This window comes from Elephas maximus, chromosome 26 (genome assembly GCF_024166365.1).
Source record: "Elephas maximus indicus isolate mEleMax1 chromosome 26, mEleMax1 primary haplotype, whole genome shotgun sequence".
NCBI lineage: Eukaryota > Metazoa > Chordata > Mammalia > Proboscidea > Elephantidae > Elephas > Elephas maximus.
The window spans coordinates 4,119,499-4,131,980 of NC_064844.1; the positions used below are offsets into that span (position 1 = coordinate 4,119,499).

At 41.2% G+C, this 12,482-nt stretch overlaps 1 protein-coding gene across 1 annotated transcript in view; it reads left to right on the forward strand.

Moving 5' to 3' along the window:
- The first annotated feature begins 2,556 nt into the window (after positions 1-2,556).
- Positions 2,557-12,482, forward strand: part of FANCL (FA complementation group L) — a 77,461-nt gene continuing 67,535 nt past the window's right edge. The window contains exon 1 of the mRNA XM_049870150.1: positions 2,557-2,931. Within this exon, the coding sequence (XP_049726107.1) occupies positions 2,557-2,931 (375 nt within the window). The remainder of the gene's footprint in view (positions 2,932-12,482) is intronic.

A 12,482-nucleotide genomic window follows, 5' to 3' on the forward strand; every position in this document is an offset into this window, starting at 1 on the left:
AACTAGTTTGGTTTTGGTTTATTCTGCCTCTGCTCTGTGTTTGGGGGTGTCTCTCAAAACGTGACTTTCATGCCCTGCTCTATGCACCACGTACAGATGCGATCACTTATTTTCTCTTCAATTAATTAACTTAGACTAGACCTTAAATCCCATACTGGATTAAAAAAAAAAAAAAAAAGTATTTTCCTCTTTGTGTTCCCTCTGTCCAATTTTCTGAGGTCCTGGAGGAGTGTCTTAGGCTGGGTTCTCCAGAAAAGCAAAACCAGCAAAGTGTATAAATATATACAGAGAGAGAGCAAGACAGAGATTTATATCAAGGAAACGGCTCACATGGCTGTAGAGGTTGGAAAGTCTCAAGTCTGCGAGTCAGACTGGGGGCTACTCTTGACTTACCTAGCTGCAGGAGCTGGCAAACTCAAGATTGGCAGGTCAGACAGCAGGCTTCTGGCTCACAGGCTGCGGAGGCTGATGAATCCCAAGATCGGCAGGTAACAGGGCAGGTAAGCTGTTAGGTCAATTGCCAAGAATCAGAGGTCAGGTCAAGAGGAGCCAGCTGCAGGATCCAGCGTAAGCAAAAGCCTGCCATCCATGCCAGAAAGTCCACCTACATTGGATGCGGGCTTCAACCCCACGGAAACTCCCTTTCAACTGATTGGTTGCTCACAACAGATCTCATCATGGAGGGGATTACATTACATCAGATCTCATTATGGAGATGATTACATCATTACATAGCTGCCAAACTACATCATAACCACCAAACCACTGAGAATCATTGCCCAGCCAAGTTGACACACAACTTTAACCATCACAAGGCTTATACAAAGTAAAAAGGGTATTCAGATGCGTATTCGCTCTGCCGTAGTCATCAGGGCTCTTAAAAAAAAAAAATCCTAGTTCTTTTAAGCACACAGTGGGTATATGTTTTTGCTCCCTTGAAGAAAGAAGTAGCCATGTTACTTTTTTGTCAGCGAAATATAAGCAGAAACGACATGTTTCACTTCCTTGTGGAAGCCTTTAAGACCTTCCCTTGTTTTGATTTTTTGATTATTTTTCCTTCTGCTGCAGTGGTTTGCGGAAGCATGTTTTGGAATGGAGTCTTCATCAGCCTGGGTCTGTTTCACTGTGATGAACACCTCAACCTGTTGGAATGTAGCATGAGTAAGAAAATAATTTTTCTTGTTTTTGTATTAAGGTTTTGGAATTTTTGTTGACACAGCATGACCTAGTATATTCTGGCTGACTGACACTCCAAGTAGGGAGAGCATAGAATCTAACGATTCTAGCAAGTAAAGCTGGTAACCAAGCCTGCCAAGTTTTCTCGCCTTTGTTTTTGACATTTGAGGCCAGGAAATTCTTGGTTATGGAGCTGTCTTGTGCATCGTATGATGTTTAACAACGTCCTTGGCTTCTACCCACTACATTCCAGTAGCACCTCCCACCTCTACTCCTGCCACTAGCTGTCTCCAGGCATTGTCAAATGTCTCCTGGGGGTCAAAATCACCCCCAGTTGAAAACCAGTGCTAAAGGGGATACAGGCCTGCTGTTGATGCAATTCTCTACTCAGGCTGATATAGATCTTTGAGAGAAACGTCATTCAGACGGTGCTGAGTCTGCCAATGTGCCCTTTGATTGCACCCGAAGAGTTACAGTGCATAGGGCTTAGCTACTCCAAAATCAAAGGGCCCACAACACCCTCCTGGCCACCCCAGAAGAATGGCATTAGAACTGATTTACATGTCTGCTTGCTAAAACGCACAGTTATGCCCCACTCCCAGAGTCTGGAATCCCCCAGGTCTGGGACGGGTGTGTGTGTGTACATTTGCACTTCTATGAAGTTCCCAGGTGATGCTGATGCTGCTGGTTCTGGGATCACATCTTAAGAACTACTGCTTTCATGTAATTTATATTTAACAGCTGCTGCGGCATTCATGTTTTCCCCTACATATCCAGAATACTGTGACAATTCTTGCCAAACCTGAAGCATTTTTAAGAATTCTAACTTTAGTGCATTTCGAGGGCAAGAAAAATCAGAAGGGGCATCTCTGATACATCTTTGCACAGATTTTGGTCTATTGCAATGTTTTGCAAATAGCAGGGCTCAAAAAACTTGATGCATCGAGCACTAATTGGAATATCGCATGGTAAATATTAATAAGTTCCTTACTTAATCAGCTTTCCTAAAAGGGAAGGAATGATTATCGTTCCTCAGAAAAATACAGGTAGGGTTGTCAGAGATAAACTATTTGTGAGGACAGTAGATCAGAACTGAGTCTCAATATAGATTTTATCGTATGTATAGTCTGTCTCTCAAACATATCTATAATTAAACTTGGTAATCCACAGAAATATGTTGTAAATGATACACTGAAGGTAATGTAATGGTTTAATATACTGTCATATATTGTAATAATTCCGTGGTGCGGGCATACAGGAAAGGCCACTAAGGGATTTCATCGTGGAAAGGGAAGTGACAGGTTCTGGATAGCAGAAGGGCTACAATACCCCGGCTGCAAAACCATCCTACACTGGGAGAAACCCCAAAGTTGTAGCGGTATGTCAATGGAGTCAAACGAAGTCATCAAAAGCGCTCTTGGGACAATCAAGGCTGGAACGCAGAGCTGCCAACTTGGAAGCATTTTGTGCTCCCGCCCCCCGCTGAGCCCCGCCCAGCCGACACTAGGCCTCCACTTCCGCTTCCGCCCGCGGAAGCCGCGAGGCGTTTTCCCGCCAAGACCCGGGTTTCCGCCTCGGGAACGCGGGCGGCAGCGGGACTGCGCATGTGCGAGGTCTGGTCCCGCTTCCAAGCCGCCTGCGGCCCGCGGACGCCGAGCTCTGGCGGTGATGGACACGAGCCTGCTGCGCCAGTGCCCGTTGCTTCTGCCCCAGAACCGGGAGAAAACCGTCTATGAGGGATTCATTTCGGCTCAGGTACTCTCCCGCTCGCGCTCCCTGGCCAGGAGAGCCTCCCTCTCGCGCCGCAGCTCCGCCCGCGGAGGTCTGTGACGGGAAGGCCGGGCTTGCGGGCTCTGACTGGGCCAGCGGAGCAGCTCACCTGAGAGCAGCGGCTTGAGAAGCGCCGCAGGTGCGGAAACCCGGCCCCGCGCCGGCCGCACACCTGAGCCGGCGTCGCCCGCGCACGCGTGTGACGTAGGAGGGGCGGGGCTTCGGGCCACGCCCCCGGCCCGTGTCTCCTCTGTTGAGTCTTGCCTCTCTGCTTGTTCAGCGTTGGCTTCAGAGTGAACTGTTTTTTTGTTTTCTTTTTTTTGCAATTTTGACCTCATTCTAAGGCTTTCCTCCCTCAGTTTGTAGGGCAATCCGTGTCAACCCTTTTATGGTTGATTTTTTTTGGAGGGAATTTTTTTGGTGATGCCACGTTTTTTCACTAATGGGATGGATGCTGTATCATTTGTTGGTAGTTTTTTTATTTTATGAAACGCGGTGCCAGTTGGAAGCATGTCATATGTGCACCATGTTCCATGAAGTGCATCACAAACGAGGTACATATCAGTACCACGGGTCCAGGAAGCACTTACCGCTTCCTGCTTGTACTTGAGCCATGTAACTTACTCAACTTTCCAAAAATACACAAAAATAACATGCAATACTAAATTAACATTGCACTAGCTGCACATAAAATTGTTATCAGTTTGATTTAGAGTGGGCCATATCGGTACCATGTTCAATGGGGGACATCACAGCTGTGGGACATATTGGTACCATGGCCCAGGAAGTGCTGAAAATGTGACTGGTAGGTTTATCTAACCAAAACCCGAAACCTGTTGCTCTGAAGTCGTTTCCAACTCATAGCTAAGGGATAGGACAGAGTAGAAGTGGCCCATAGAGTTTCCAAGGAGCACCTGGTAGATTTGAACTGCCGACCTTTTAGTTAGCAGCCCTAGCACTTAACCACTAGGCTGCCAGGGCTTCCACTAACCAAAAAGCCAAATCCCTTGCCTATTCTGGCCCACTGCCCCATAGCATTTCCAGGGAGAGGCTGGTGGATTCAAACTGCCAGCTTTTTGGTTAGCAGCTGGGCTTTTTACTGCTGTGCCTGGAAAACCTTATAGGGCAGTTCTGCTCTGTCACATGAATTGAAAATGACTGGAGGGCACCTAACAACAAGAACTGTAGGGTTCCTGGGCAGTGCAAGTTTGCATTCATCTACTAACCTAAAGGAGCCCTGGTGGCACAGTGGTTAAGAGCTCAGCTGCTAACCAAAAGGTCAGCAGTTTGAATCCACCACCTGCTCCTTGGACACCCAGTGGGGCAGTTCTACCCTCTCCTGTAGTGTCCCTGTGAGTCGGAATCAACTCGACAGCAACGGGTTTACTAACCTAAAGGCTAGCAGTTGCAACCCACCCAGCAGTGCCATGGAAGGAAGGCCTGAGGATCTGCTTCCACAGTCAAGAAAACCCCATGGAGCGGTTCTACTCTGTAACACATGAGGTCTCCATGAGTTGTGATCACTGGTGGCAACAGGTTTGGTTTTTTTATGACTAGTGGAAGGTGTGGAACTTATCAGAATGCCTTGTGATTAGTGAAGAGTTTATAGACAGAAAACTTGGCCTTCTTGGTTTGTCTTCAAATTCATCACAGCAGTCCCAGAAAGCAGAGGTTAAAAATGTAACATCTAGAGTAAAGTTAATCTGCTTTTTTACTTGCCCAATTGCAAGTGTTGGTCTTGAATTGCCTAGTTGAAAACATCACTTACTTTCAGATGTTTAGAAAAGTTTAGGAGGTACTGATTATTAAGTTACATTTTTCTCAGGAGCCACCTTATGCATAATTTTAGGCCCTTTACAGAAAGTGCTTTGTCTCATAGGCATCTTTTTTCAAAGCTGTTTAATTTACAAAACATGTTGCCATCAGAATTGAGGTGAAATTCCCTCACCACCCTTGCTGTAGCTACAATTCCAGTTTATACCTGCCCTAAGCAACTTTTTAGAATCCTAACCACTTTATTTAACTGCTTTGTTTGGCGGAGCTGATTTTGTCTAATGAGATTTTGTTTTGTGTATGATTTCAGAAAATATGCGAGACTGTGCAAAGAGATCAAGTGTACCATTACCCATATTCACAGCCTACATGTTGTCCCATTTTATTTCTCATTCCAAATGTGTGTTTGTGGGTGGGTGTATATACATTTTTTTTTCCCTGAACCATTTGAGATTAAGTCCCAGAAATACGCCCTTTATCCCTAAATACGTAATGGTATATGGCGTAAGAAAAAGGACACTCTTATGTAACCACAGTACAGCAATCAAAATCAGGAAATTTAACAATGATTCAGTGCCACTATCTTTATCTGAAATCCATGCTCAAATTTTGTTTATGGTTAATATTACATCCTTATTGCCTGTTCTCCTATCCAAAACAAGATTCTATGTTGGATTTAATTTTCATGTCTCTTTTTTTTCTTTTTTATAATTTTCATGTCTCTTTCATCTTTAATCCAAAACAGTTTCTCAGTCTTTTCTTTGTCTTTCAAAACCTTGACATTTTTCAAGACTACAGGCCAGTTATTAGGTAGAATGTCCATCATTTTGGGTTTGACTCATGTTTCACCATTAAATTCAAGTTACGCATTTTTGGCAGGGATACCAAAGAAAGAATGTTGAGTCTCACGTGGCTAAGGAGGCATCTGCCAGATTTCCCCTTTGTAATTAATAAGTACTGATTTAGGAAATAATATTGGAATTATTATTCCCGGTCCTTGAGCATAGAGGATATGACCCAGCTGGAGCTGGGCTCACAAGGACTCCCAAGGATGCACCAACTGGGCCCTGAGGTGTAAAGACAATTAAAAAAAGGATAATCTTGGAAGATACCTCTTAGGGAACCTTCACAGTTAGTCAATCAGACAGAACACAAAAGACTTTCCACTCTTTATCTTTTTCTGTTAGCATTTAGTGAATAGAAATTTGTTGGACCAGTGAAGACCCTCCTGACTGTCCTTACTGAAACCCGTGCCAATGATTGTTAAGAAAGACAATTCAGAATGGCGGATCACCGTTTCTAGCCAATCTGTGAAGAGGTGAAGCTTTTGGTGGTTTTGCTCATTTGTGATGTTAATATCTACCGATGGTGCCGTGACTTTGTTCTCTGTACTTGGGCAGACTTGGCTGTGGGAGCATGCTTGTCCTTTTTCCCATTCTTACCTGTTCTGTAACATCCCTTTGACTAGAGCAGACGTGGCTCTAGCAGCATGCTTGTCCGTTTTCCCATTCTTGCCTTTTTTAATACGTGCCAGCTAAAACTCTTTTTGCTTTACCAAACTTGGTGATGTTTTGCCCTGCAACAGTACTTTCTGGGAGGTGCTCCAAGACATCAAACTTTTATCCTCTCTCCTCAGGTTTAGCATCCGTTGACTTTTGACTGGGTCAGTTATTGCTGTGGTGGTTGCCAAATGATAAATTTCTGCATTTATTAACATGGCATTTTATTATAAGAAGTACTTTTCCCTTTCTTTTATTTATCTGTATGAGAGTGGACTCATGGATTTTTTTTTTTTTAATGGATTAGAAGCCATTAAAAAACTAAAACCAAACCTACTGCCGTCCAGTTGATTCCAACTCATAGAGACCCTGTAGGCCCGTAGGCAGAGTAGACCTGCCTCCTAGGGCTTCCAAGGCTGTAAATCTTTACGGAAGCAGACTGCCACATCTTTCTCCCATGGAATGGCTGACGGGTTCGAATCGGTGACCTTTTGGTTAGCAGCCAAGCACTTTAATTACTGCACCACCAGGGCTCCTACAACCCATTTCTTCCCTTATTTGATACTCAAATTTCCCATAGTTGGCCAGTGGGAGTACATTTTTATCAATGAAACTTTTTAAGGCAATGACGTTTCCTCTTACCACTGCTCTAAAAGTATCCCGTAGTTGCTGACTTAATGCTTTTGTCATCGTTGTTTTAGAAGTAATATAATTTCAATTTATAATGCCCCTAACATGTAGGAAATGTTTAATAAATGGTCTTAAAATTTTTTTGGTGTAAGGTCCTTTTTTTGTTTTATTAATTTCTAGTTTTATGATTAGACAGTAAAATTTCTACTCTATAGAATTCACTGATTCTTTTTTTGTGACTTAATTTTTTTTTTTAAATATATGTTCAGTTTTTTGTGACTGTTCCATTTGTGATTAAAGAGAAGGTGATTGTTATCAGGTTATCTATACCCTTTTGAAGGAGCCCTGCTGGTGCAGTGCTTAAGCACTCAGTTGCTAACCAAAAGGTCAACAGTTGGAACTGCCTAGCTATATCCCGGGAGAAAGGTGTGGCGGTATGCTCCCTTGAAGATTACAGCCTTGGAAGTCCTGTGGGCAATTTTACTCTGTCCTATAAGGTTGCTATGAGTGGAATTGACTCCATGGCAATGGGTTTACATCCACCTGAGTGAGCTTTGATAGTGTCCTTCAAGTATTTTTTTATTTCATCTAAGTTTTTTAATTTATTGGTTTAAAGTTATTTATATTCTTGTCACACTTTTAATGTTTGTAGGATCTGTAATGATGCTTCCCAGACTGGTTGTCTTTTGCTGCATAACTAATTACTCCAAACTTCATGGCTTAAAACAACAAACATTTATTATCTCAGTTTCTGTGGATTAGGAATTTAGGAGAGACTTAGTTTGGCCATTCTGGATCAGAGTCTCTCATGAATTTGAAGTTAAGATGTTGGCCAGAACATCAGTCATCTGAAGGCTTGATTTGAACTGGAGGCTTCCCTTCCATGATTGCTTGTTCACATAGCTATTGGCTGGAGGTCTCAGTTTGTTACTGGTTCTTGACAAAAGGCCTCAGTTCCTCACCAAGTGGACCTCTCTGTAGAGTTGCTTGAGTGTCACCACAACATGGCAGCTAGCTTCCCATGAGTAAGCCATCCAAGAGAGAGCAAAGAGAAAGTCTTGTAGTACCTTTTATCCCCTATCCTCTGAAGTCACTTATCAATACTTAACGCTTTTTTTCTTGGAAAGCAAGTCTCTAAATCCAGTGCATATTCAAAAGGTGGGGAATTAGGCATCGCCTCTTGAAGGGAGAAGGATCAAATAATTTATTGGCACCTCCTGTCCCCATTCCTGATATTGGCAATCTGTGTTTTCTTTCTCTCTCTGTCTTTTTTTTTTAACCTTGTGCATCTGGGTAGAATTTTACCATTTGTGTTGATGTTTTTCAAGAATATGCTTTTGGTTTCATTGATTTTTTTTTTTTTTAAGTACTTTTCTGTTTTCTAGTTCATTGATTCCTGATGTTATCTTTATTATTTCCTTTAAGTTTAATTTGCTTTTCTCTCCCTGGCTTCTTCAGGTGGAAGTTTAGGTCATTGGTATGAGACCTTCTTTGCTAATACGGATGTTTAGTGCTATAAATTTTCCTCTAAACATTGCTTTAGGTATACCCCACAACTTTTGATATGCATGTTTTCATTTCAAAATACTTTCTAATTTCAGTATTTCTTCTTGGTTTATTTAGGGGTGTAATTTATCATTTCTAAATATATCATGATTTTCCAGATATCTTTTTCTTATTGATTTCCAATTTCATACTGGTTATAGAACACACTTTGTATGATTTGAATTCTTTCAAATTTATTTAGACTTGTTTTACAGCATAAGTATGGTCTATCTTGGTAGATTTTCTCTGTATACTTGAAAAGAATGCTATTCTGCTGCTGTTAGATAGGAGTACTATAAATGTCATTTATGTGAAGTTGGTTCATAATGATATTGAAGTTTTCTATATCTTTGCAGATTTTCTGTCCACTTGTTCTATCAATTAACGAGAAAGGGATATCGAAGTCTCCAACTATAGATGTTGATTTTTTTCACTTTATATTTTCAGTTTTTTTTTGCTTAGTACTATTGTTGCCATACATTTTATTTCTACTTGTGTTTCAAGTCCCCCAGTACTGTTACTAATTGGGGTTCAGTTATCTTCCTTTTTATTGATACTTTCTTTTTATTAATGGACTTTTTTACAACATTTCCAGGTTTATAGAAAAATTGAGCATATAGTACAGAGAGTTCCCATATACTCCTCTCCCCCCTCCCTACAGTTTCCTCTAGTATTAATATCTTATGTGTCTTAGTTTTCTAGTGCTGCTGTAACAGAAGTACCACATGCGGGTGGCTTTAAGGAGCAGAAATTTACTTTTTCACAGTTCTGGAGGCTAAAATCCAAATTAAGTTCTCAGTGGTGTTGATTCCTTGGTTCCTAGGCTTGTAGATGATCTTTGAATGGCATCTGTCTTCCGCTCTGTGTGTGTGGGTCTCTGTCTCTTCTGATCTTTTTATAACTTAGAAGTGATTAGGTTTAGAATCCCCCTACACTGGTATGACTTCATTAACACAACAAAAGAAAAACCCCTATTTCCAAACAGGAGAAGGTTGACAGGTACAGGAATTAGGATTTCAGTGCTTGTTTTTGGGGGGACATAATTAAATCCATAATAGTATAATACATTTTTAAATGAATCAATATTGATATATTATTATTAACCTATATTATTATTAACTAAAATCCATACTTTATTCAGATTCTCTTAGTTTTTACTCAGTGTCCTTTTTGTGTCCAAGAATCCCATCTAGGATAGCACAATACATTTAGCTTTTATGTCTCCTTAGGCTCCTCTTGGCTGTCAGGGTTTCTCATCCTTTCCTTGTTTGTAATGATGACCTTGTCTCCTTTATGAAATGATCCTCTTTATGGAGAAGTATTGACCAGGTGTATGGTGGAATGGTTCTTATTGGGATTTTTGATACTTTTGTCATGATTAGACTGAGGTTATAGGTTTCTGGGAGGAAGACTACAGAGGTAAAATGCCATTTCATCACATCCTATCAAGGTTACATGTTATCAGCACAATTTACGAGTGCTGGTGTTGACCCTGATCACCTGGCTCAGGTAGAGTTTGTCAGGTTTCTCTACCGCACAGTTACTCCCCCTCCCTCCCACTCCCGTGCTGTACTCCTTGGAAGGACAGCACTATGTGGTGTCCACACTTACAAAGCGAAGAATTGTGCTCTCTCTTCTTTAGGGTGAAATATTGATAGAATTTCTGTGGCAGATTTCTCTCTTCTCCATTTATTAATTTTTTTCATTTATTTATTTATGGTTGTTTGGATTCATGGATATTCATTTTATATTTTGGGCTATTATCCAATATTACTTTGTTTATTTTGTTGCTCAAATTGTTCCAGCTTTGGCACAATTATCTAAGAGATATAAAAAAAATCTAAAGGATATGCTTTTATATCTAAAAGACATAAAAAATAAAAAAGTCTTTTATATTTACCAATATACTGTTTCTGATACTCCGTATTGTATATTCAGATTTATATCTTATTTCGGTTTTTTCCTAAAGGCCTTTCTTTATCATTTCTTATAATACCAGTCTGCAATTGATGGATTCTTACATCTGTTTTATATCCGAAAAGGCGTTTGTGTGGCCTTTTGAAAGATTTTTGCTGGTTATAGAAATCTTGGTTGACCTTTTTTTCCTCTTATTAATTTAAAGGTGTTATTTCATTGTCTTACATTATTTCCTTTGAGAGACCTCTGTCCAAATTCTTATCTTGGTTCCTGTATATGTTAAAAAGGCTTGGGGGCAGTGCGTGACCTCCTCTAACCACACAAGGGGGAAGGATAATCAAGATCAATAATGCAAGACAGACCCCCATGAGGCAGAGGCCAGACAAGCCTCCTTTCTCCACCGTCTTTACTAATTCTGACACCAACTGTCCCTCCCACAGCACTATCTGCCGGGTTCGATAATTCACTACAGTGGCTACACAGAACTCACAGATCATACTCACAATTATGGGGTTTATTAGGGAAGTAACAGGTTACAGTTCGGGCTCAGGAACACTCAGGATACAGTTCTTCCATCACGACAGCCTCTTCCTAGCTGTGCTCTCAGGCATACCTCTCCCTGGCCCTTAGTCTCTGCCCAGAGGCACTCAGCTTTCTCCCTCCATGGGCTAGGAAGCCTGCTGCACCATCTCCTGCCGCTGGGTTTCTGTTACTGGGTCTTTCCTGCTACTGGGTCCTCTCCTTCCTTGGTGGTGGGCTCCTCCTGTCTGCGCTGAAACTGGCTCTTTTTTAAGGCAAAACTGACCAGTCCCCTTGGTAGGCCACAATTACCTTATTCACCTGGGTTTGAGTTACAAGACCATGCATGGCTAGAAAGGCCACACACAAAAGTAATCGCAGTGTAGTATATTTTTTTCCTCTGGTTGCTTTTAAGATTTTTCTTTTTTATCACTGGTTTTAGTCAATTTGATTATGTGCCTTGGTATAGTTTCTTCATGTTTCTCCTCCATAGGGTTTGTGGACATTTTGTTCCTCTCTCTCCTCCGCGTTGGGGGCTTTAAGTACATGTATATTGGGCCAATTTAAGTAGTTCCACTGATGGTCTGTTCTTTTATTATTATTATTTTCTCTCTGTTTTATTTTGGATATGTTCTGTTACTGTGTATTCTTTTGTGGGGTCTAATCTGCTGTTGGAGTTCCTTAGTGATATAAACGGTTGAGCACTTGGCTCAACTGTTTGTACCCAGAGAGGAGCCTTGGAGGAAAGGCCTGGCAATCTATTTCTGAAGGTTCACAGCCATTTAAAACCCTATGTTATCCTCTATTCTGAAACACATCAGGGCACCACGAATCAGAATTAACCCGACAGCAAATGTTTTGTTTGTTTTAAATCTGCTGTTGATACTAGCTAGAATATTTTTATTCGAGTATTTTCCATCTCTTTGATTTGGGTCTTTCTTTATATCTTTCATTTCTCTATTTAACATGCTCGTGCTTTCCTGTATTTTTTTGAGCACATGAAATATAGTTATGACTAATTAGCTTTTTCTTTTAGTTCTAGGGTCTGTGCTACTCTTGTGTCCGTTTCTCTTGATTGATTTTTTTCCCATTATGGGTTTTATTTCCCTTTTTCTTTGATATGTCGTATTTTTTGATAGACTGCCAGACATTGTGGATTCCAGCTTTTTGGGTGCTCGGCATTTTTTTATCGTCTTAAATGTTTTTGAGATCTGTCCTGCGTTGTAGTTGAATTATGTGCAAACAGTTTGATCTTTTCAAGGCCTGTTTTTAAGCTTCGTTAGGCAGAACCAGAGTAAGGTTTAGTTCAGGGCTGAGTTTGGTCTGCCGCCGGGACAATGCCATTCTTGGGCTTAATTTGATGGCTCTTATATTAAAATGTATTTCCACTCTTGCCAGTTGGAACTTGAACTGTACCCACCCCTGCGTGAGTTCTCAGGTGGATTCGTGTGTTTTATTCCTGTGATTCTTATCCCAGTTTTGAGTGGTTTTCAACAAACAAACAAACAAACAGAAAAACCAGTTGCCACTGAGTCAATTTCGACTCATGGCAACCCCGTGCATTGCAGAGTAGAAGTGGGCTTTATAGGATTTTCAAGGCTATGACCTTTTGGAGGCAGGTCACCAGTCTTTCTTCTGAGGTGCCTCTGGGAG